This window comes from Xyrauchen texanus, chromosome 15 (assembly GCF_025860055.1).
Source record: "Xyrauchen texanus isolate HMW12.3.18 chromosome 15, RBS_HiC_50CHRs, whole genome shotgun sequence".
NCBI classification, from domain to species: domain Eukaryota; kingdom Metazoa; phylum Chordata; class Actinopteri; order Cypriniformes; family Catostomidae; genus Xyrauchen; species Xyrauchen texanus.
In genome coordinates this window covers 24,587,563-24,613,351 of record NC_068290.1, presented here as the reverse complement: position 1 = coordinate 24,613,351, position 25,789 = coordinate 24,587,563, and the positions used below count along the sequence as shown (strand labels likewise).

Here is a 25,789-nt window from a genome sequence, read left to right as displayed (position 1 = left end):
GCAAAGGAATGAATAAGGATGTGTGTGAAAAAAACGGCTCCACTAGAGCCTAATCCTACTAATAAACCGTGTGTTTGTGTTTTCCAAAATGTAACCGAGATTGTCTCGGCACCGCCGGCATATAAACATCACTACCCCGTGGCGGAGCTGAAAGCCCTGAAACTGGACCACGATCTCGACTGCTCTCCGATCCGAAGACCAGCACAAGTAGCATCACGATATGCACAAGCGCAAGAATTCCCACGAGCACTATCACCGCCAGTACAACAGGTGGCGGTAGAATCCTCAGCGCCCGCTGCCATAGGCAGCGAAGAAGAACAGGAAGTTTTCGGGGACACGTTTGAAATGGTTCCCAGCACAACTGATTCAGAAAGACCAAGCACCAGCGGGCCGAGAGTGACAAGATCAAAGATGATTAAAAGTGGAAAGATCAGCGTCACAACCTTGAAAGTTGCCGCTCCGAAAGACACAGTTTCGAACATAACAGCACCAAAGGTCGAAGTTGTGGGACCGGAAGGGCCAATGCTGGTCTTTAGAGCTTGGACAGTGGCTGATATGAAAGACGCTTGTGCCGGACCCACAGAACGCCGGCGACAGATTTGCGAAAGAACTGTTTTTACTGTGCCAAGAGTTCAGCCCGACTTCATAAGAACTGAGACGGATGCTGGGTGTGAAAATGGGTCCAGCAAACTGGCATAAGGAGAGCAGGACGGAGAGGGTCTGGTTCGGGGCGATCAGTGGCTGACCACAAGACAGGGAAGTGACCATTTATTACTAACACGCAAATACAACACACACACAAACACATACACTGATTTACTTTCTGCTATCTACAATGAAGAATCTGCTTGCAAATCTTTGTGTGTTTTAAGCAATGTTGTGAATGATGAAATCTTGAGCAGTGTTTCCGATGAATGTTTGAAAATGTACAAAAGCACAGGGTTTTCTCAAATGCCAAAATACCCAATGATAGTCGAGGGAGTAATAATTAACTTTCTGGTCGATTCAGGAGCTTCAATTAGCACTTTACGAACATGTGACTTGCCATGTGTGCCGAAAATGACAGGAAAAGTGTGTGAAAGCACTTCGGCTTCAGGCCATATGATCTCTGAACAATTCACCGAGCCCTTAGAGTGTGAGACAGAGGGAGGTTGAACTCTGAAACACAAGTTTCTCTGGTTGGCCAATTGTCCCGCGCCTCTAATGGCCAGAGATTTATATATGTTATAAATGATATATGTTATTAATTATATATTATATATGTTATAAATTTGAGCCACAGTGGGCTCCACAAATTATATGTTCTAAATTTGAGCCACAGTGGGCTTACGAATGGCAGATAAAAGATGTTGATTGGGCAGAGATGATTTTGAAATTGGCTAAAGATCGAATAACACCAGTCAACACAGAGTTTATGACACCTGATAGAATGCATTGTACATCACTTGTCATAAACGAGCATGATTCACACTATGAAGAAACTTGGTTTAGTAGAGTGAAGAATGAAAGTGAGAAATTTGACAAGATTTTCTGGACAGAAAATGTGTGTGTTTGAATGAAAAACAATTGCAGTGTTATTTAATGGCAGGACACAGTGTTCCTCATTTATCTGTGCCCAAGAGCACGAATAAGCAGTGGGCAGAATTGGGGCTTTTTGTGAATGACTGTTTGCAGGCTACAGACTGGGTTAAAATTGATACAGACATAGCACAGAGCAAAAGTGTTGGAGCATTTAAATCAAACTGTGATTTTAATGTGTGGGTTTTGAGAACTGTAACTGCTATTGTGAACAATGATGTGACAAAACAGGGGGTGGGGGATATTTATGCGTCAGAAATTGATATTTCTCTGGCAGAAATATCTTCAAAATTGTGGGCAAAACACAAGTACGATGTGGGTTTGATAAAGGGATGCGAGCCGGTTGTAGTCACCCCAAAATCTGATTACAAACCGTGTCAGGCGCAATATCCCCTCAAACGTGAGGCATTGCAGGGCATAATGCCAGTATTTGATTCTCTGTTGAAGGAGGGAATAATTATGCCATGTAATGATTCACCAGTACGCACACCAATTTTCCCTAAAAAAAAAAATAAATAAAATAAAATTATTATCAACAAACTGGACAGAATAAAGTTGGTTATGCAGTTACGACTGAATTTGAAACTCTGATGTCTGGCAAATTACCATCACATTATTCTGCGCAGGCAGCTGAACTGGTCACGCTGACTGAAGCATTTAAACTGATGTGTGACGATTTACACAGTCAGGCATGACTTTGGTGCTTTGTGGAAGCACAGAAAGTTTTTGAAATCAGATGGCCGTCCGATACTAAACGCGTCTCTAGTATCGGACCTCCTCGAGGCCATTCTGTTGCCAGACAAAATTGCGATTTGTAAGTGCGCAGCGCATACTAACGATAAAGGTTTTATTTCAACAGGAAACGGCAGAGCTGATATGGCTGCAAAAGCAGCGGCAGCGGATCAGACTAAAGATACTAGTAAAAACGCCACTTGCGCACAAGTTGACATTAACTTCGACATTTCTCCTTTTTTACAGAGCATGCAGTCCTTTTCCACAAGCGCTGAGAAAAACACCTGGAAGGCGTCAGGCTGCAGCCTTGTAGATGGAGTGTGGACATCAGTTGATGGAACGCCCTGTTTACCCAAACATTTCTTTCAACATTATGCTAAATTGACGCATGATTTAGATCATGTGTCAAAAGGGGGAATGATTGCACAAATGAAAGAATTGTGGTTTACCAAGTGCTTCACAATATTCGCTGGGAATTTTTGCAAAAGATGTGTTATTTGTAATACACACAATGTGGCACGAGGCGTTAAAACACAGCTGGTATCCAAGCCAGCCCCAGAAGGGCCGTTCGAGTACTTAATGATGGATTTAATTGAATTAACCCATTGTGGGAAGCAGAAATATTGCCTGGTAATGGTTGACATGTGGTCCAAATGGGTCGAGGCTTTCCCAACCTCGAAACAAGATGCGGCGGCAGTAGCCAAGGCTCTGCTGACCGCGATTGTTCCGAGATGGGGAATTCCAAGAAAAAAATCAGTTCTGACAACGGAACACATTTTGTCAATGAGGCAATAAAGCAGGTGGGTCAGTTCTTAGGAATTGATATGAGAACACATTGTGCCTATCAAGCTGCCAGCGGAGGCGCTGTGGAGCATGAGAACCAAACGGTAAAGAACAAATTGGCAAAGTGTTGTGAGGAAACCGGACTCTCATGGGTAAAAGCACTCCCAACTGTGTTAATGTACATGAGAATGAGAAAGAGAGTAAAAACAAATTTGAGCCCATTCAAAATTCTCTTTGGTAAACCACCATTCATAGGAATAGAGGGGGGAAAACGCAGGCTTCCATCAACGGATGTGTGTGAAAATGAGATGTTGAATTACTGCAAAGAAATGTCGTGTTATCCAACATGTCTGTGCAGGTCAAAGCTGGCCAGGGATGAGTTGCTGAGACGGTCCTGCATAAGATCAGGCCGGGGGATTACGTGGTAATTCGTGACCTGAGAAGGAAGAACTGGAGGGCAAAACGTTGGCGAGGACCGTACCAAGTCTTACTGACAACACAAACGGCGGTGAAGGTCGGAGAGAGAGCTACGTGGGTACACGCCAACCACTGCAGGAGAGTTCCGCCCATATCGGAAGGGCAACAGGAGGAGGAACCTCAGCAACATCAACAACAAGTTCAACAACAAGTTCCAAGCTCGAGCTCAAACACCAGGTGCAAGAGCAAGGTCACTCAGGAGGAGTGATAAGGCAGGTGTGCAGAATAAAGCTATTTGTGCAGCCACAACCAGAGACATTGATCATTGCAAAGAGCTGCAATCACGAGACAAGATGGATCGCTCAAGACCGTGGTACACATTCAGACTGCCAGAAATGTGTGGACTTTGTAAGACTGCTTTCATTTTAACTTTGATATTGATACATTTGTGTTCCACTGAGGGCGTGAAAGTGTGGTCTGCGAAAAAACACACCAACTGGACTGAAACATCCGTACTGAACAGCACCATCAGACAGCGTGTTAAAAGAGACACATTTACGGAAGTGGAGCCGGTGAGAGGTCTGTACGGAAGCACCATCACAATAGAGGAGGGATCAAGTGTGACTTTCAAGTGCAACCCATTCCAAGAGAACTGTCTCGGATGCGATGGACACACCGAGGAGTACGCACCTTTCTACATCTGCGAAAGCCCATGTATGTGGGCCAACGTGAAAGCATACGCTTATAACTACAAGTCAGGATACGACGAAAGATTTCGGGTGTACGCTGAAGACAGACTAAGTAACAACAGGTACGGAATGAGAGTGGAATTGAAACATGCAACACGCACTGACCAAGGCAGGTATTACTGTGCCCTGGACTTGACTGGGACTGACTGGTATGAGACAATTGACATTATGATAGTCAAGGCAGCCAGACCATGGATAGCAACGACGAGAACACCTTTCTTGTCACCTATGACACCTGAGGTCGAACAAGCTACTGAAGAGGAACTGGCCTGGATGGGGAACGGAGACACAAGCAAAGGTCAAATAAACCCTGAAGTGCAGAAAGCCATGATGAAATGCCAGGTGAACAAAGCCTGCGCGCTGGCAATGCTGCAGAAAGAAGAACTGGAGATCAAAACTATTGAAGTTTCACATGCTTTTTATTATGGAAGAAAAACAACGAGAGGTAAAAGCAACGAAGAAAAAGAACAGAACTGTAGCAGCACACTAGATGGCACAATACAACAGTGACACCTATTGGCAAATTACTATATTACAACACTCCCACTTAATTTTACAATGGGTAAATTCTAAGCCATTTCTTAGTAAATTATATTAACAAAAACAAACAAAAAAATATATATATATTTTTTTCCTGTAGTCCTTTTTCCATGTTAATAGTTTTACACTGTAACATAGTTAACAGTCTAGCCTATTTAAGATCAGACTAAAAAACAGGATTAAATGAAACAAAGTCCAATCTCACTCCTGAAACACTCAAACTTCTGTCTCACCAATGGCTTGGTAAAGATATCTGCCTTCATGTCATCTGTGGGACAGTATTGCAGTTGTATTTGTCCACTCTGCACACATTCACGAATGTAATGGTAGCGAATGTCAATGTGCTTGGTTCTTGAATGATCAACTGGATTCTTTGCGATTGCAATCGATCCTTGGTTGTCCTCCAGGATCACCACAGGAGTAGTATCCATTCCAAGATCACTCAGAAGTCGTCTAAGCCAGACACATTCCTGAGCTGCTTGACTAAGTGCAACATACTCAGCCTCCGCTGTTGAAAGAGCAACAGTTGACTGTTTCTTGCTGAGCCAACTCACCGCTCCTCCACCCAGTAAGAACACATTACCGGTTGTAGAGCGACGATCGTCCTGGTCTCCAGCCCAGTCAGCATCTGAGAAACCGACCAAAGCTCCAGACTCTGACCGCTCATACCTGAGTGCGAGATTCATTGTTCCCTTCAAGTACCGTAGAATTCTCTTCACCGCAGTCAGATGTGAAACACTTGGATTTGCATTGAACTTTGATACAACGCTCACTGCTTGTGCTATGTCAGGTCGCGTGGCCATCGCAGCATACAGTAGACTACCTACTATAGACTGGTAAGCACTTGGGTTCACAGGCTTGCTGACACCATCATTCCTCTTTAGCTTTACATTTGCATCTGCTGGAGTTGCAACGGGATTTGCATCATGCATACCATACTTTTGAAGAATGGCTTCAATGTAATGCTTCTGATGAAGGAACACACAGTTTTTTTCTTTGTCTTGGATGACAGAGATTCCCAAGATATAGGACAGTTCTCTCATGTCCTTCATCTTGTAGCGCTGGTTAAGTGCGCGTTTCAGCTCTTTCATGCTTTCCATCGACTCTGTGATCAGAATTAGATCATCAACATACACAGCTAATATCTCCAGCTCCTGTCGAGATCTCACAAACACACACGGGTCTGATGTTCTCTGTTTGAAACCAATGTTTTTCATGAACTCTGTGAAAGTTTTGCTCCAGCAGCGAGGGGACTGCTTCAGTCCATATATTGACTTCTTCAGCTTGCACACCAAATTTTCCTCCCTCTGGTTGCTCCATATAGATCTCCTCATCCAGGTGTCCATTTAGAAATGCGGTTACCACATCCATCTGATGCACATGCATGTTATTCTGGACAGCGAAGGACAACAATGTACGAATTGAGCTAAAACGTACCACGGGTGAAAAAGTTTCATCGTAGTCGGCACCATACTTCTGTGAGTAACCCTTAGCGACAAGTCTGCACTTGTATCTCTCCACTTGTCCGTCACTATGATGCTTAACTTTAAACACCCATCTTGATCCTATGGCCTTCCGATCCTTTGGTAATTTCACTAAATCCCACGTCTTATTTTCCAGCAGTGATTCATATTCCAAGTCAGCCGCCTTCTGCCATTCCTTTGCATTAGGACTCAGCATTGCCTCTTTCAGTGTGCTTGGTTCTGCAACACAACAAACACTAGCATAATGATCAACCGTTACCAGGTCGGCAAACTCATCATAACCATATCTCTTAGGTGGTTTTCTGATTCTGCCACCTTCTCTAGCAGTTTCATCGACAGTAGCATCGATTGGTGTTCTCTCGTCAGTTTTCATGACAACTTCGTTCTCCGAACAAGAAATGTCCACTTCTTGCTTCAAATCAAAGTCTGACTCATTGAAGATCACATCCCGACGAATAAGAATCCTTCTTTTTTCTTCGTCGTACAAGCGATAGCCTTTGGCATTGTTGGCATATCCCACGAAGCGAAGCTTCACAGCCTTCTTATCCAGTTTACTTCTTTCTGTGTCTGGGACATGTGCATAAGCTACGCAACCAAACACTTTCATGTGACTCACATTTGGCTGTTTGTCGCACCATCTCTGGTAGGGCGTTACTTGTTTCAGAACAGATGTGGGGAGTCTGTTCTGTATGTAAGCTGCAGTTGCTACAGCCTCTGCCCAGTACGACTTTGTTAATTTAGCGTGAGAGAGCATGGTTCTCGCTGCTTCAATTAATGTCCTATTTTTTCTTTCTGCAACACCATTTTGCTGAGGTGTGTGAGGTACATTTGTCTCATGGTGGATACCTTGAGCCTTCAAGTATTCTTGAAATTCTTTGGATGTGTATTCCCCACCATTATCCGTTCTTAGTCTTGCTATTTTCTGTCTGCACTCATTGGATAATATTTTCTCAAATTCCTTGAATTTGGAAAGAACTTCACTCTTCTGTTTCATGAAGTATACCTTGCAACATCTAGAATAATCATCAATAAAAGTCACAAAGTACTTTGATCCACTTATAGATTCAGTCTGCATGGGACCACAGACATCACTATGAACCAACTGTAGTTTACTTTTGGAACGGATTTCTCCTACTGGCTTATGTGGCTTCCTAGACAGCTTGCCTTCCACACATGCTTCACAGAAAGGAACTTCTTTCTCTTCAGGAAAGTCCACTCCATTCACCAGTTTTTTAGTTCCTTCAACTTAGTGGTGTGACCCAGTCGCTGATGCCACAAGCTGGTTGCTATCAATGCACTTGATGCACAGTGACAGGCGGGCAAACTTCCCTCTACATCCAGCTGATACAATCCATCAGATCTTTGTGTTCCCATTCCTCTGAGATTTCCATTTTTATTACGGATGTAACAGCGAGACTTCTTAAACTGCACCGTATTTCCTTTTTTGACAGCAGCTCCCACTGAGAAGAGATTCCCGGATAACTTGGGAACATAGAGCACATCAAACATTGTGACATTTTTTACATCACTGATTTTTAATGTCATTCTCAGTTTAACATTACCAATTCCTAGAGCGTCAACCACTCTGCCATCACCAAGTTTCACAGACTGTGCTTTTGGAAATTGCTGGTAGTCTTGGAGAATTTCTTCATGACACGTCATGTGCTTTGAGGCTCCAGAGTCGATCAACCACTCGACCTGTTGTGTCATCTTATCCATAGTTCGAATTACAGGGGGTACTGGGGGGTACTATACCCCCCAATGAAGATCCAGTACCCCCCAAAGGGACAGAAATTTCAGTTTTGGGGGGGTCAGATAATTTTTCTGATATTGTGAAAAAATATATTTACGGTTACAATACAAGTCAACTCCTATTTTCACTGTAGGAACATTTTAATGTAAAGCGATTTCAGACACCCCTATTGTGGACTGTACCATTTTTAACCACCGTGGCGGCTAGAAGCAATGGAGATAGAGAACGGTTTGCTGCTGACGTGCATGGATAAATGTAAGTTGCTAGCTGACATCTAGCTTGTTGATTTTACAACCTTCATTTATTAACGTGTTTTGTTCTTTCATAGCTCATGTCACGTCTTCATACATTGAATTACCGGCTACTTACCTGTAGGGATGGGACGATTACCGGTTTCACTATAAACCACTATAAAATGTACTGACGGTTAGTATTATCGTTTCAAATTTAATTCTTGTGTGTTACCGCTATGTAGTTCTTCTGTGGTAGTATGGTTTTTCATAGTATGCTCCTTAATCACATTAAAGATTGCTCAGGTTTCACATATCTTCAAGTAATTGTGTTGATTTGACACTGACTACCATAGACTATAATGGAAAATTGGTTTCTGTTTACACAGTATATGAGAGGGTTGAGTCTTACCTCCAGGTCTTATGAAATCTAAAACTAAACCAAATCAATATTTCATGAAATAGGCAATAGGCTTCTTGTAAAGGTATTACTTTTATTAGTAATTAGAATGGTATTTCAGTGCACTTAACTTCTAACTTTTGGGAGTTGATCAAAACAGTTCTCTTTTGGATATATAATAACAATGAGATATTCTGTAGCCTACTGATTATCAGTTTGTCGCATGTTTAGACCTTGTATGTGTGTTGCACAACACATGTTGCACTTGGCGATCACGGTGGGGATTGATATGGTAGTGGACCATGATGGTCATAGAAGAAGTGAAGGAGCAGTACCCCCCAATTATGGTGGGGTAATTCGCACTCTGATCTTATCCCGATTTGCCTCTCTGGCGATGAAGGCACTTTCAGACAAATCTTCATCATGGTCACATGTTACATTTTTAGCTTTGTGAGTTTTAGTCTGTTTTTTCTTACTTGGACAGTCACGCTTGATATGTCCTTCTTTCCCACACTTATAACATCTCCATGAGCCAGGTCTGTCTGCTCTCACTGCCTTGGAGTTAGCCTGCATATCACTACGAACTTGTGTTGACATTGCTGACGCGCCACCGGACAAAGCACCACTGGACATAGCACCGCTATAGTTACCATCAGCAGACATTCGTTTTTGTTCTTCATTTATTAATGCTTGCTGAACAAACTGCAGCGTTAAACTGTCCAACTTAATTTCCAGTGCAGTGACAATTGTAGCATAGCTTGGAGGCAAGCTGCCCAGGAGTGTTACAATCTGGTCCTCCTCTTCAATCACTGCACCTATTGCCCCTAGCTGGTCAGGTAACTCCTTCATTCATTTCAAATGTTCAGTTATGTTTTCTCCTTCCTTCATTTCACATCTGATATTTTTTTTTCAGAAACAGCTTGTTAGCAAGAGTGTCTCTCTCAAAATGTCCTTTTAGTGTGTTCCACACTTCCTTAGGGGTCTTACAGCTTTTTATCAGGTACAACTGAGGCGTACTCACATTCAGCACCAACACAGAAAACGTTTTTTCCTTCCATTTTTCAAAATCTGCTCTTGCCTGTGCATTTGCTCCTTCTGCCACGTTGTCAGTCTCCATCACCATGCCCCATAGTCCTTTAGCTTTCATCAAATGTTCCATTTGAAATTTCCACGTTGCCCAGTTCTCTGGCCCACTCAGCTTTTCAATAAACAGTTTAGCCTCCATTGTGAGTTCCAGAACACTGTCTATTTCACACACAAAAAAAAACTGTGTAAAAGTACCTCTTCTTTGCTTTAGCGAAGAACTGGGCCCATAACCTATTGAAGTTTCACATGCTTTTTATTACGGAAGAAAAACAATGAGAGGTAAAAGCAATGAAGAAAAAGAACAGAACTGTAGCAGCACACTAGATGGCACAATACAACAGTGACACCTATTGGCAAATTACTATATTACAACAAAAACGAGCTGTTGGATGTGTCTTCAAATATCTCATGCCTGGAAAGCTGTCCCTCTAACGGCAGCAACAGTCAACGAAACTAAGTGTCTTATTCCTCAACAAATGACTGATGTGCAAAAAACTGCTGTGGACCTGGAGGAAGGAAGGACACCAACGAAGCAGCCTGCTGACAACTGCGAACACATACAACAATACAACAACACTAACATAGCAATTCCACCCTTGAGGGTAACGTATGTCCAGGGTGACGTTTGCGTCTGTTTCAACAGACCAAAACTGTTAAGGACTGGATGGTCCGACTGCAGGATCAAAATCAACATACAAGACAGAACAATGAACAATTGTACAGTGGTCATCAACAACAAAGAATTCACCTTCACATGCCCATTCAACAAACCGAACGAAAGTTCACCAGCTGCGGTGTGGGTGTGTGGTGACAGAGCTTATCACCGGTTGCCAACAAAGGACTGGTCAGGTTGCTGTTATCCAGCTTCGATGAATGTGGGGATTTCTGTGTATTTGCCAAGCAAAGTAGGTAAGAGGGAGAGACAATATATTAAGATTCTGCCTGGGGCTCTGCCAAATCATTATGAGGGGTACGTACTAACTGATCCGTGGACAACACCGGGAGCAAATATAGGTTGGTCAATTTTCTTAGGGGTGGGTACAGCGGTAACGATTAACAAGATTAATGGGTTAGCATGGACGGTATTAGCAATAGCCAATAGCACAGAAAATGCTTTGACATTGATAAGTGATGAAATGAGGCAGCTGAGGGACGCAGTCATTCAGAACCGTTTAGTTCTTGATACACTTACGGCAGAAAGGGGCGGAGTCTGTAAAATGCTGGGGGTGTCTTGTTGTTTTAACATTCCTGATTACAGTGATAACATAACTAACATAATTGAACACATGAGAGAGGCCGTAAAAGAACCTGAAAGGACTGACAACCAGTGGGCCGGGTGGATTATGTCATTGTGGGTTGGATGGATGTACTGGGTAATTCAAACTGTTTTGCCAATTGCATTGTTAGGAATTCTGATTCTGTTCTGCTTGCCATGCATTTTGAGATGTATTTCCAACTCAGTACAGAGATTGGTCAGGGCTGGGATGTCCATACAAGCAGTAAAACTGACTGTTTATCCAATAGATGAGACACACAAATGTGATGATTATGAGAGTGACGAGAGTGATTCTTTAAACTATGTCTGAGATGACTGAGAATCTGATTCTCAGCCAGGAAAAGCAATAACAATGTTCAAGTAGAGTGATCAGGTATACAAAAATCAGACATGAAGAGTATAACTGTGATGTAAAGCAGTGGCGGCTGGTGATAATTATTTTGGGGGGGGGCGCTTTTTTTGTGGGCGAAAATAAATACAAAGCAATATTTATTTACTTTATTTATTAATTTGCAGCATGTTTACTACTTGAACATAAATTTTCCTCTCCTTTCTTTCTGGCCACAAATTTCTCAATGACTCTCTGATTAAAGTCAGTCATCTCGGTAACAAGTCTCTTTTCCATGGAGAGCAATGCCAATGCATTCAGCCTCTCCTGGGTCATGGTGTTTCTGAGAAAAGTTTTTATTCTCTTCAAGGTTGAGAAGCACCTCTCAGCTTCAGCCGTGGTCATGGGTGTGGTAATAAGAACTTTTAGGAGAGTCACAGTTTCGGAAAAGACTTCTTCTAGATTATTCTCCATAAAAAGCTGGAATAGGTCCACAGCACCACGGCAGGCTTTGAATTCCTCCTTGCTGTAGATGAGACTGAGCTCTGTCATCAGCTTGCTTCCACTGAGCATCGGGTACGCTTTCATGGTGCTGCTCAATGCATCTTCAGGAAAGGTATCATTGTACTCCTCAAACCTGTCCCCCTGCAACAAGGTGGCACAGACAAGGTGGTCTGTGAAGGAGAAACGTTCCCTAGTGTGTCCCAGGATGGTGTCACAGACCTATAGAGATAATTAAATATATATATATATATACAGTGAGGAAAATAAGTATTTGAACACCCTGCTATTTTGCAAGTTCTCCCACTTAGAAATCATGGAGGGGTCTGAAATTGTCATCGTAGGTGCATGTCCACTGTGAGAGACATAATCTAAAAAAAAAAAACAGAAATCACAATGTATGATTTTTTAACTATTTATTTGTATGATACAGCTGCAAATAAGTATTTGAACACCTGTCTATCAGCTAGAATTCTGACCCTCAAAGACCTGTTAGTCTGCCTTTAAAATGTCCACCTCCACTCCATTTATTATCCTAAATTAGATGCACCTGTTTGAGGTCGTTAGCTGCATAAAGACACCTGTCCACCCCATACAATCAGTAAGAATCCAACTACTAACATGGCCAAGACCAAAGAGCTGTCCAAAGACACTAGAGACAAAATTGTACACCTCCACAAGGCTGGAAAGGGCTACAGGAAATCGCCAAGCAGCTTGGTGAAAAAAGGTCCACTGTTGGAGCAATCATTAGAAAATGGAAGAAGCTAAACATGACTGTCAATCTCCCTCAGACTGGGGCTCCGTGCAAGATCTCACCTCGTGGGGTCTCAATGATCCTAAGAAAGGTGAAAAATCAGCCCAGAACTACACGGGAGGAGCTGGTCAATGACCTGAAAAGAGCTGGGACCACCGTTTCCAAGGTTACTGTTGGTAATACACTAAGACGTCACGGTTTGAAATCATGCATGGCACGGAAGGTTCCCCTGCTTAAACCAGCACATGTCAAGGCCCGTCTTAAGTTTGCCAATGACCATTTGGATGATCCAGAGGAGTCTTGGGAGAAAGTCATGTGGTCAGATGAGACCTTTTGGTCATAATTCCACTAACCGTGTTTGGAGGAAGAAGAATGATGAGTACCATCCCAAGAACACCATCCCTACTGTGAAGCATGGGGGTGGTAGCATCATGCTTTGGGGGTGTTTTTCTGCACATGGGACAGGGCTGACTGCACTGTATTAAGGAGAGGATGACCGGGGCCATGTATGGCGAGATTTTGGGGAACAACCTCCTTCCCTCAGTTAGAGCATTGAAGATGGGTCGAGGCTGGGGCTTCCAACATGACAATGACCCGAAGCACACAGCCAGGATAACCAAGGAGTGGCTCTGTAAGAAGCATATCAAGGTTCTGGCGTGGCCTAGCCAGTCTCCAGACCTAAACCCAATAGAGAATCTTTGGAGGGAGCTTAAACTCCGTGTTTCTCAGCGACAGCCCAGAAACCTGACTGATCTAGAGAAGATCTGTGTGGAGGAGTGGGCCAAAATCCCTCCTGCAGTGTGTGCAAACCTGGTGAAAAACTACAGGAAACGTTTGACCTCTGTAATTGCAAACAAAGGCTACTGTACCAAATATTAACATTGATTTTCTCAGGTGTTCAAATACTTATTTGCAGCTGTATCATACAAATAAATAGTTAAAAAATCATACATTGTGATTTCTGGATTTTTTTTTTAGATTATGTCTCTCACAGTGGACATGCACCTACGATGACAGTTTCAGACCCCTCCATGATTTCTAAGTGGGAGAACTTGCAAAATAGCAGGGTGTTCAAATACTTATTTTCCTCACTGTATGTAAATGTAAGGTAGTAACCTGGAGTAGGCCACTAGTTGTCACAGTTGCAATTACTTTCAAAATAGAAATAGAGCCATTTAAGTTTTTGTCCCATACAAAACAGTAGTTTTTGGTGGCTTCATATTTCATTTGATCATTTATTTTTATGTTGCCAATTTATTATTTTTGGGATGCTGTTTTATAATATTAAAATTATAATTTTTGGAAGAATGATTTTTGTAAGGAGTCTGCAGAATATGATATGTGGGCAGGACATCACTGCAGCACAACAATAATGTAAAATGGTATTTTGACTAATTTCTATAACAAACTCACCACTGCTGCAATCCTTTCACGCTCTTCTGGACTGAGCACCCGGCGCCTCTTTGTTGGCCGAGAACCACTGCTCTGCTCACCAATGGAATTGAGAGAGTTTCTGCAAAGGACAAAGATAATTTATTATAATATTGGCAAAAGAGAAAGAGAGTTAATAATGAAAGAGCAAGCAAATAATTATATAATATAATTGATAATTATCAATTATACAGTTACCTGATCTTTTGAATTTCCTGTTGGAACTGTTGGATGCTCACTTTGATATGGACCGAATCAATGTTCTTCTTCTGGAGCTTGGCATACATGTCTACATGTGGCATGATGTGGTGATAGAGCTCCAGAAAGAACTTAAAATCCTGATCCTCCAGTAGCATGGCCAGGGCTCCTGCTTCTCTGACAGTATTGGGGTCAAAGTCACCTGAGTCTTGTATGCTCTCAAAACAGTGAATGAGATCCTCTCTGTGCTCAAAAACAGTATTGATGGCACGGCTATGAAAGTTCCATCTGACGTTGCTGGATCTTGGCAGTCTATGGGCAACCACTTTATCCAGAAAACATGTCCGCTTGGGTGACTTGGAAAAAAAGCTGGCAAATCCACCAATGTTAGAAAAAAAAATTCTTGCCTTGGATATGTGAGAGGTGGCCTGTTGCATTATCAGGTTGAGCTGATGTGCGTAGCAGTGGATGTAGTGGGCATTTGGGTACACATCTTGTATTTTCCTCTGAACACCTGCAGTGGCACCCCTCATCACGCTGGCCCCATCATATGCCTGGCAGATGAGCTTACTTTTCTGATCCTCAGGAAGGATAGATGCAAGACGCTCTTTTAGTGCAGTAGCAATGGACTCAGCTGTAGCTGACTGCAGAGGGATGAACTCAAAAAATCTTTCCTGCACGTTATTTTTGTCGTCGATGTAGCGCAGCACAAGCACAAGTTGGGACTGTGTGGCAATATCTGTCGTTTCATCTGCCTGGATTGATAAAAAATCACTTGTCTGGACTTCTTTGATTATTTGTTCTCTTGTAACAGACAACATACAGTCCAGTAGCTCGTTCTGTATAGTTTTTGACGTTCCCTTAAATACAGTAGCACTGTCAAGGTGCTCTTTCAATGCTCCATCAAGAGAGGCAACAAAATCCACCAACCCGCGAAATATACCGGGGTTATCTGAGCTCTCACTCTCATCATGGCCACGCAAAGCCAACTCAAAGGCTCCACAAAATTTCACACAGTGTATTATCCTGGACAGTATGTGTCGATTTTTTGTCACCTCTTCGTTGTGCCTTCTAATGCCAATCCTGTAGCCTTCATCTAGTTGTTCAGCAATGCTAACTCTGCCCAAAAACGTTAGTTTCATGCTATTATCAAGATGGCTGCGACTACTGTCATGACGTTTGCATTTTTCTGATAAATGTTTGAGGTCACTTACCCCCGTTGTTGTCCACAAAACTTCAGTGCCGACACTTTGAAATAAAAGACAGGGAAAGCAAAAAAAGGCATTGCTAACATCACATCCAGCCAGCCACCTTTGTTTCTCATAAAAAGCGCGGGTGAAGCACCGGGTGTAGCTTCGTCCTCTGTCACTGGCCTGCTGCTGGATTTGTAAGTCAGGTTGGTCCGAGATCCTTTATCCTTATTTTTTCATCCAGGAACGCCTTGTGAAAGGGTTTTTTTGTAAATTAATGACAGAGTTTGGTTTAACTGCTGCCATTATCTCTGCAAAAGTGATCAGCCTACAGTAGCAACTAGCAAGGTCGTCTGCGCACTCGCAGTAGTGTCCAAGAGCGTAAAGTTGAATGACAGGTGACGAGAACCAATCAGATTGGATAAAATAACATTTGTCCAATTCTGATTCGCCAGGGACGCAGCGACCTGCACCCGGAGGAGAATCTTTAAGAAACCAATTAGAGACCAGCTTCAGGTCACATGCTGCCCGAAAATGTAAGGACTCAGATAGACATCCATTTGTCCGGCGTCCCTCGCCCATTAAACCGCATGAAACATATTGAAAAACATAGAAAATAGTTAACCGATTAAAGCCAGTTTTTATTAAATGCTGAGGCTCTTACTTACATCATATGAGTAAACTATTTTATTTTTTTATTTTTATTTCATTTTTATATAATTTTTTTATTCATGTATATTTCTGGAATTTTGATGGGGCCTCTATTGACAAGCCGCCACTGATGTAAAGACTTGAAATGATTGTAACCATTTATGGGTTTGATGTTGAGTAATGTTTTATTCTTATTTTGTTATATTTTATTTTTAGTCAAAACTAATGTTAATGAAAACCAAATCGTTTATCAGAGAATGATAAAGAGGAGGGATTGTTGTGGAAAATTTATATTTTACTTTCTTTAAGGCATTATGTGGATTTTCTTTCGATTCAGTTTCTCTCCTCTAAGTATTTTCTTTTTCACCTGGCAGGCACAGGAGACACACACACACAGTAAAACAGATGGTCAAGGGAAAAAGCCTTTTGAACTCCTCAATATGAGTACGGGAAAGACAGAGGGATTATTTAGCCATAAATAAAGCCTTTTGTTGAGTTTCACGGGTGTGAAACTCAGAGAAGCTCAACGAAGGACCACTGTCTTCAGGACAAGATAGCGTTTATATGGCCTTTTTATGACCTCACAGATGTAAAGCCCGTAAAACCCAGGGGGCTTAGAAGAGCCATTGGTATTTCTAAAAACTAGCTAGATCGGGTTTTACTGGGATTGAGTGGAAAATTACGGAAGAAGGGACTTTGAGGACGGGGGTATAAATAGGCCATGTGTTTTCTGTGTGAGTGAGGTTTTTGTTCCTATTGCGAGGTAGCTGTCGCGGTATTTTTGTGAACAAACCTCTTTTAAAAGAATAAACTCTCTTTTAAAATATAATTTGGATCTTGATGTCTCTTATCTTGTTATGCACATTTGTTTAATTATTGTTTTTGCCACAACAGGCTGTAAAACCCCTTCCTCATCTCGGCTGGAGGGGCAGGCTCTATCGTGTCCTTCTGTAGAAGGGAGGTGATCTCGCCTCTCATCCCAGTGAAGCGGATGCCGTTGAACCAGGACGGGCGCCTTGCGAACTGAATCGCATAGCCGAGTCGGACGGCCCTGATCAACCAGCGCGATGGGTAGGGGAGCGCGAGACACGTCCCTAGTTCCATGCGAGAGGGACCAAAGGAACTACCATGTTGGACGTACCAGCGGGCGGGGCCTCGCGACAGGGCGGAGCCAGAATCTAGAGACATCAAAGCACTTACCTGGCTCCTTGTGACCGCTCCCGGAACCGCCTGGGACAGGGGAGGAAGATAATCATCCTCGTAGCCCGTGGAGACCATCACATTGTTTTTCCTCTTATTCTTCTTCCTCATTGTTTGCTCTGAATTTTCATATTTTACCCCTTTTATAGATAGCACTATTGGTATATTACATTTTATGTCAACAAAACAACTGTCCTAGAGTGTTCAGTCAATCTCTTTTCACCTGCTCCTGTCGCTCTCCCTTCTCATCGAGTGTTGCTGTCTTTTTCTCTCTCCTTCCACCAAAAAGCTACCAGAGAGACAAAAGGTGTTTAATGTTAACATTAGTTTAACATTATGTACACACACATACACACACTCTCTCTCAACACACACACACATTCAACATACAACATACACTATTCACTTCTTGCTGTCTATCTGGTGTCCTTCTCATTACTTGTTATATTTCTCTCTCGCTAGTACTATCCTCGACTAACTCATCCTCTCTCCTCCCTGAATCATCTGTGATGCAAAAGAACACATACACTTATTGCAAATCAGCTTTAAACAACTAATTCATCAAGTGCTACATATTTCAAAGTGTAGACAAATACCATTGAAGAAAATGTATTGGGAAGAGCAGATCAGTGGGATTGCCCTAAGATCTATCATGATTCGTGAATTTTCATGTACATTAACATAAAGTCATCACAAAAGAGTTATATTATAGTGAGTAATTTGAGGTAAAAAAAATATTTAATATAAATAATTTAAATTTTTTGATCAAAATGATGTATAAGATACTAAGTTAAAGCAATACATGAATGACTTTATTCTAAGTTCATTGACACACCATGGCATCGAACTGTATATAATTCTCAATGTTCATCTGTCAAAATCCTTTCATTAGGATCATTAGGAGCATTGGGATAAACAATGTTTCACTTTTAACTTTCTTAAAGTAAAGTGCCTGATTAATTGTTACCAGTTTCCATGCCTGATTCCTCAGTCTGTAGCTCATCTTTCCTACCCTCTACAAAACCATTTAATCAAATTAAAGTGTATATTTCCTACAAACTAATATCACAAAACAAGTCACACATACATTTTATGTTAATGCTTATTGGTTATCCTTAGAGCAAAGAACACCTGATAAACAAGGAAAGTATTCAGTGCAGTGGGATAAAACTATTGTTCCTGGGTACCTACAGCATGAACAATAGCAAGGTTATGTAGCCTACACTTTTCTAGAAATGGGCACACTTATCTCGAAATGTGAAGCCGTTGTTTATCTTCAAATGCGATGATAAGCATGCTGGTCCAAGTGCTAACGTAGCCTATGGTAATAACTAGCCTACTGTGGGTGAAAGCCAGCCAGATGATGATTTTCAGACTTTAAGGACCAAAAAAATTTGAATTTTTACCCACTGACTTCTTTAGGAAAAATCCCCAAAGCCTCATTTTTGCTGTCTTTCCTGCTAACTGCTGTTAACTTGCCACTAAGTAACGTTAGTTGATGTCAACGACTGTGCTAGCTCCTCCCCTACCTGCTGCATATTCAACAGAGAGGAAGAAACGGAGTAGCCCATAGGCTACCGACAACAAAGAAACTTATTCTATAGGCTAGATTATTTTTAAGACCTATGTCTATTTTACAGGCTGTATGCAGTATGTGCAAAACCAAAGCACAATGAAATAAGGCAACTTATGATTTCGGGGGTTTACATAGGCTATTGTCCGGTTTCATATTTGCCAGTCAACTTTACAAAATACATTAGGGGCTACACTCAAAACATTCAGGGCTGAAGCCCCGGCAAAATCGGCTGACGCCGCGTCTGTATAAATCCATGATTTCTGACAGCCAGGACAGCATCTTTATGCCTGTGACGAACTTATGGCCCATGAACTGAAGCTCAATAGGTAGAAGAAATCAGAAGAGCTTTCATAAGGTTGGACATAAGGCTTAACTTTGTACTTTCTGTTCATTAATATGCCATTGTAGAATGTCATGTAGAGTTAATGTATAAAGGTGCAATTAGAATTAGGATATTTCGCCATCTATCTTAGTGCCCTCATCTGTTGAGCTTTAACTGTGCAGTTTTGCACTAACACCTCTCGTTTGCATGACAGTCAGAGACTTACAGTCTTTTCAAAGGCATGCACTGTATAAAGCTGCATGATGGTCCCAGATCACATCTTATTTTCTCAATTATAATTTTTTTTTTGGCAACTGAAACTGTTTTAGAAAGATTTTTTCTTAAAAATATTGTCAACTGAGTGATCAACACCAATTTGAACAACAGTTGTATCACCCATTGAACAAAATCACAGCCTCGTTTTCATTCCCGTCAAAGAAGTAATATGGCATTACTCTGAATTGACTTTGACTGTCAGAGTCGTGGCCTTGTGGTCAATGCCTGTGCTCTTACAAACTGTAGGGGTCAATTGTGGTAACAAGGCCACAATAACGTTTAAAAATTTGTTTTTTTGCATGTTACACCTTACTTCATTTGCAAGGCAGACTTCATGTCTTTGTTCTTACTGAGCATGATTTCTTCAATTAAAGGGAAACATTCTTCACTCCACCACTGAAGACAATTGAAACAGTTTTGATCTTGATTAAATCCATATGAAATGACTGATTCTGATAAATTTTTGTTCTCAAATATGTAACATTTGTAATATTCTGAGAGTTGAAAGAAAGAGAATGGCATTACCAGAAGGCTGGCTTATCTTTAATCCTGATTCCAAAACGGACACCTGGATGTTTTCATTTATTTGCATCTCTGCCAACAACGATGCATTTTGCTTCACTGGTACCTCAGCACTGCTTACTGTCCTCTGGAGCTGTTTCATTATTCTTTCCTCCTTTTCCCACAAGAAGTCGTGCATTTTCTTAAACTGGGCATGTATCTTTTCCTCAAGACTTTTGGCCCTTTTCTGTGGATTCACACTGGAAGAACTTAGAGAAGTGGCACAGACAATCAGAAAAGCATAACTATCCTTTCTTTACATAACCTACCTTGGAATTGGTCATTTTAACAGTCTGACTCAAGATCAAGTCACCCACTTGTTTATTTTCATCAGAAATAAAGCTCAGTGCTTCTCTCACCGCATTCTAAATTATCAACAAAAACATATATTCAGTTTAAAAATAAAAAAACAGTTTTCATCTATGTTGCCTGTAACGTTTTGTTTATTTTACATGGTTCACAGATTATTACAACCTCGCTGGTCTTCATAACCTCCTTTACAGGCTTGAAACTGTGTCCGTGATGTTTCTCTCCGTCCTTGCAGATAAGGCAAACCAATCTCTGATCATCTTCACAGAAAAGTTTGAGTTGCTCCTCGTGTTCAGAGCAGAGCATTTCATGTGCATTCCTGGGAGTCAGTTGCTGTACTTTCACAACTTCTTTTGCCTGGCTCTGTTGCTGTAAAGCTTCCACAAGATTTCTCAGGACTCTATTACCTTTAAGATCCTGTTTGATAAAGATTTGCCTGCATTCCGGACATTTGTTAGAACCTGTGCTTGATTCCAAATTGTTTGTAATACACTGCCTGCAGAAATTATGCTCACACGGCAAACTTACTGGATCTCTGAAGTCACTCAAACACACTGGACACATAAGGTAATGAGACAGTGTTGAAGCCATGATGTTTCTCTGTTTAGAGTCTTCTGATGATACAAGAAATGGACAGTGTTAAGTCTTTGAAATCTATGCACTTATAAAAGAGTGAGATTTTAGTGAGATGCTGTGTCCTCTGTGCTCTGTTCAGTTGTAATAACGAAGGTGTAATGTTTGTTCAGTCCTTTATTCAGTAAGTTCACACCCTCTCCCATTTATTGAACAGGAATTTTGACATACCTGTGTATTGAACCCAAGAACTCAGATTATAATTTTTTTTAATGTTTTGAGCCTGTATAGTAGGTTTCCCACATACCACTTTTCCATAAGTAAAAAGAGGCCAAGAGGAGAAAGTTGATGGTAAATCTTTAAAATAAAGTTAACTATTTCTTATTTTTTTTTACCTTCAGTACATTAGTTAACATGAACTAACAATGAACAATACATTTACAGCACTTATTAATCTTTTTACATTTCTAACTTATTAATCTTCATCTTCATTTAACATTAAAAGTAGTTTATGTTAACATTAGTTAATGCATTATGCGCTGACATGAACTAACAATGAACAATTGTATATTTTTAAATTAACTTTAATCAAAATTAAAAACTTCTTTTAATTTTTAGCTGATTATACCTAATGGATTTACAAATTTTAACAAATAGAACCTTGTTATAAAGTGTTACCAATTTGATAAAAAGTGCTAGAGTTATCGGGGCCTGGGTAGCTCAGTGAGTATTGATGCTGACTACCACCCGTGTGGTTCACGAGTTTGAATCCCAGGGTGTGCTGAGTGACTCCATCCAGGACTCCTAATCAACCAAATTGGCCCGGTTGCTAGGGAGGGTAGAGCCACATGGGGTAACCTCCTTGTGTTCGCTATAATGTGGTTCTCGCTCTCGCTCTCGGTGGGGGTGCATGGTGGGTTGTGCGTGGATGCCACGGAGAATAGTCCACATACGCTATGTCTCCACGGTAAACACGTGATAAAATGCGCGGATTGATGGTCTCAGACATGGAGGCAACTGAGCTTCGTCCTCCAACACCCAGATAGAGCTGAGTCACTACACCACTATGAGGACTTAGTGTGCATTGGGAACTTGGTATTCCAAATTGGGAGAAAAAAGGGAGCGAAAAAAAGGTGCTAGTGTTAGTAGCTGTCAATAAATTATTATATATTTACCTATGAAGGGTGCAAAAAAGTTCAAACTATTTAAGCTCATAAGTAAATATTGCATGAACAATGTTGCCTGAATGAACAATGGAATGTCAGCCTCATCTTTATGGTTACGACAAACATAATTGGAACTGTCTTTGTGTCGACGCTTGTAAAATAAAGAATGGTTTTGAATGCTAAGCTCCTGCTCAATCAAAGGTATTAGTTCTGATGTTCCTGTCTGGCCACTTTGCGTGAAAGCTGTGGGAGGGGTAATACCTTGGTTATGCAAGTCAAATTTTAAATAGCTCCAAAACCGAAACTGTTTTAACACTTTTGATGCAAGGTCTTAACGGAAGAACAAACACACCAGCTCGCTTTTTGTTTTTGAAAGATTTTCAAGAAATAGAACAGACTTCTTCTAGCTTAGGAACCGTTTTTGGCCAGCAATAAGTTTAAAATGAATTCACCTCTGTCTTTAGAGATAAAGTGCTCAGTGTGTTTAAGTGATTTTACTGATCCGGTGATGCTCTCTTGTGAGCATTCGTTCTGCCGACAATGCATCACAGGCCACATGCAGGCCAGCCTGGGACCAAGCGCCTGTCCAGAATGCAATCGTCCTTATAACGAAAAAGATTTCAAGTCTAGTCGTCTACTGAGGAACATGACTACAACGGTGAGAGAGCACCTCACTTCAGAGCAGAAGACAGGGTACACAGAGAGTCCCACTTCTAAAGATGAAACACAGCCCTCGAAGCCTCCAGAAATTGAAAGGATGCTGATATGCTCGGAGCACGATGAGAAGCTTAAACTGTTCTGTGAGACTGATCAGAAGCTGGTGTGCGTCATCTGCAGAGATGTAGACAAACATCAAGGACACACCTTTAAACCAGTGAAAGAGGCTACACAGATAAACAAGGTAAAGCACAGCCATTTACATATGAGTTACAGTTGGCAGCTTCTATGTTATTTGTATTATGGTATTCACTGTATACAATATTAAAAATACACAATAGATTTCAAAAGTTGTATTTCATTTTGGAAATGCACTGAACCTTGAGTATTTTTCCCTGTTCACAGACAATACTTTTCAAATCATGTCTGACTGGTGTCTTATGTTTCTGCAGGGCGAGCTAAAGGCTGCTTTGGGTTTCCTTGCCAAAGAAAATGGGCAGCTGGATTACATGATACAACAACAGACAACTGAGATATCCAAAACAGAGGTATCAAAGCATATTATATGACACAAGTAAAGATAACGTACTAAAGATCCTACGTGTTTGATAATTAAGCAATACCACACAAGCAAAAGTGCTGTTGTTCTGAATACCAGTACAGTGGCTAATTTTCAGACCAATAGCACAATTTGCAAGTGTGATATTTTTTTATTCAACAGTCCAACAAACAATAATATTAAATACCTTATGTTTCAGACAAAAAAATGGGCAGTTAGTTTGTGCATTACTTATCCGCCAGCAAATTAGTTCCAAAAGAAGCCGATGGTTCAAGCACAACTGGCTCTATGTAGCCTACTGCTCTCATACTCTGGTTTCGAACTAGTGGTGTTTTGTCAACTAAATCAGTGGTTTTGAACAAATCTTTTAAGTCAACAAATCGCTCAGTTCCATTGTTTTGGTTGTGAATGACTCTGTGCAAACAAACCACGTTGACTCACAACATAAAATTGATAAATGATAAAAACATGAAATTAAAAAAATAAATAAAATCCCCATCACTATTTGTAAAGCCACAAACGCAATCAAATGGAGGGATACAATAATCAAGCATACAGGTGCTGTTTAACTAAATGTCTTGGTATACTGCTTGCCCAATTAAATGTGTATATATATATACACACACAGTACTGTGCAAAAGGTTTAGGCACTTGTGAAATATGTTGCATAGTGAGGATTTCTTCAAAAATAATGCCATAATTAGTTTTCATTTTTCAATTAACATCATCCAAAGTCTAGTAAACATAAAAAGCTAAATCAATTTGGTGTGACCAACTTTGCCTTCAAAACAACACAATTCTCCTAGGTACAACTAAACACAGTTTTTCTTGGTTGTTGGCAGATAGGATAGAATTGATAGAATTAGATAGAATTGGCCTCAAGTTCTTCTATCTATTTAGGCTCTCTCAATTGCTTTTGTCTCTTCATGTAATCCCAGACTGACTCAATATTCAGTGGGGGTCTCTGTGGGGCTATGCCATCTGTTGCAGGACTACATGGTCTTCTATTCTATTTGCAGAAGGAATGTTTGGGAGTCTAAAATGTATATTACCCATTGAAACACTACAGCTAAATATATAAATAACCATCTTAAGACAATTGTTTTTGTGAAACATCTTATGTGCCTAAGACTTTTGCACAGTACTGTTATATATATATCTCTTATGCAGTCCATCGATTTCGAAGATGACGTCATTTCTAGGATGCATTGTTGGAATGTTGAGGCAACCGCTGCTGTCGGCGGTGCCATTGAAGGTGGCTGTGAAGCCCAATCCGGGAGCCACATGTCCTGCCGCAGTAGGGACATGTGAATGCTGAGTCTGGGTATGGATATAGTCGTGGCTGTGCGCGTTGGTGTCTGCGCTGATGCAGCTCAGTTCTGTGTTGAGCGCGCTGTAATTCGATCTGTTGGGCCCCTAGATCGCATGCAGAACTCCATGCCTGACGGTTGGTAGCTGTTGTTTCCAGGACTTTAGGGTTGATGCCACAGCTTTTCAGGGTCTCCTTGAGGTGATCCTTGTAGCGACGCTTCTGACCCCCAGGTCTCCTGTTGGCTGCGTATATCTGCCCATAGAGGACTTGCCGGGGTAGGCGGTGGGAGGGCATATAGTGATTTTATTGCATCGTAGAAAGCTTGAGAGCTGTTGGTGACCGCATAGCCTTGGATTTCATGGGCTTTCCTAAGCCACCAGTCATTCTCCATTATGCGAAGCCGGCGTTGCACCTCAGCATGGATATTGCTCCAGTGTGAGCGCAGAGAGGGAGATTGTGGATTGGAGAGGTGAGCAGTGAAGGTAAAGCTTCTCCTCCAGAAGGTTCAGTATTTCGGGGCAGCTGTCGTCAAACCAGTCCTGGTGACGTTTTGAAGTGAAACCAATTGTGTCAGTAACGGCTTGTTGTATAGCTGAGCTAAGGTTAGCCCATAGACTTTCCGCTGTATTGTGTAGGGGATGAATGAAAGTGGAGGAAAGGTTATTAGCCAAGCAGCGACGGTACAATGCAGTGATGTCAGGGGATTTTAGGGCTCGGGAGTTGAGCCGTCTTGAGGGTTGGTGCCTAGTGTGTTGGGGTCGGACCTTTAGGTGTATCTTGGATCTGATCAGCCGATGATCTGTCCAGCACTCCGCACCACGCATTGCTCGGGTGATGGAGATTTCATGTAGATCTTGTTGCCGGGTTATAATGTAGTCGAGTAGGTGCCAATGTTTGGATCTGGGGTGCATCCATGATGCTTTGTATTTGTTTATCATTTGGAAAGTTGTGTTGGTTATGACCAGTTAGTGCTCAGAGCAGAGGGAAAGGAGTCGCAGGCCATTCCTGTTTATGTTGCCTAATCCATGTTTCCCAATTACCCCGGACCAGAGCATGTTGTTGGTGCCTACTCTGGCATTGAAGTCTCCCAGAAGCACAAGTTTATCATTGTGAGGAACTTTGAGGAGAGCTGTGTCAAGAGACTCGTAAAAAGCGTCTTTGATGCTTTCTTCAGCATCCAGAGTTGGTGCATAAGCA

General features: G+C 41.6%; 3 protein-coding genes across 4 annotated transcripts in view; 2 read left to right on the top strand and 1 right to left on the bottom strand.

Moving 5' to 3' along the window:
* The first annotated feature begins 324 nt into the window (after positions 1-324).
* Positions 325-18,229, top strand: LOC127655853 (uncharacterized). Of its 2 annotated transcripts, XM_052143872.1 has the most exons (3): positions 325-4,704; positions 8,365-8,453; positions 16,976-18,229. In XM_052143872.1, the coding sequence occupies exons 1-2, from the start codon at positions 3,864-3,866 to the stop codon at positions 8,409-8,411; spliced, it is 888 nt and encodes a 295-aa protein (XP_051999832.1). In that variant the 5' UTR covers positions 325-3,863; the 3' UTR covers positions 8,412-8,453; positions 16,976-18,229. The 2 variants fall into 2 exon arrangements, with proteins under 2 accessions (XP_051999832.1, XP_051999831.1); XM_052143871.1 differs by lacking the exon at positions 8,365-8,453.
* LOC127655849 (zinc finger MYM-type protein 1-like) lies at positions 10,791-16,979 on the bottom strand. Its single transcript, XM_052143866.1, has 3 exons — positions 14,241-16,979; positions 14,025-14,124; positions 10,791-12,079 (listed from the first exon to the last, which is right to left on the bottom strand). Exons 1-3 carry the CDS (start codon positions 15,380-15,382, stop codon positions 11,534-11,536), a joined length of 1,788 nt encoding a protein of 595 aa, XP_051999826.1. The 5' UTR covers positions 15,383-16,979; the 3' UTR covers positions 10,791-11,533.
* Positions 18,230-20,975: 2,746 nt separating the features above from the next.
* Positions 20,976-25,789, top strand: part of LOC127655850 (nuclear factor 7, brain-like) — a 15,232-nt gene continuing 10,418 nt past the window's right edge. Inside the window, exons 1-2 of the mRNA XM_052143867.1 lie at positions 20,976-22,965; positions 23,174-23,269. Coding sequence (XP_051999827.1) covers positions 22,507-22,965; positions 23,174-23,269 — 555 coding nt within the window. The 5' untranslated portion in view covers positions 20,976-22,506. The remainder of the gene's footprint in view (positions 22,966-23,173; positions 23,270-25,789) is intronic.

Bases quoted from the DNA above. Each gene is read 5' to 3' on its own strand.
- LOC127655853 (XM_052143871.1), top strand. From the start codon at position 3,864: ATGGATCGCTCAAGACCGTGGTACACATTCAGACTGCCAGAAATGTGT. The intron at 4,705-16,975 runs GTAAAAGCAACG...TTGCCACAACAG, and splicing joins TGGAAGAAAAACAACGAGAG to GCTGTAAAACCCCTTCCTCA.
- LOC127655849 (XM_052143866.1), bottom strand. From the start codon at position 15,382: ATGAAACTAACGTTTTTGGGCAGAGTTAGCATTGCTGAACAACTAGAT. The intron at 14,125-14,240 runs GTAACTGTATAA...TGTCCTTTGCAG, and splicing joins CAGGAAATTCAAAAGATCAG to AAACTCTCTCAATTCCATTG. The intron at 12,080-14,024 runs GTGAGTTTGTTA...TTATCTCTATAG, and splicing joins GTGAAAGGATTGCAGCAGTG to GTCTGTGACACCATCCTGGG.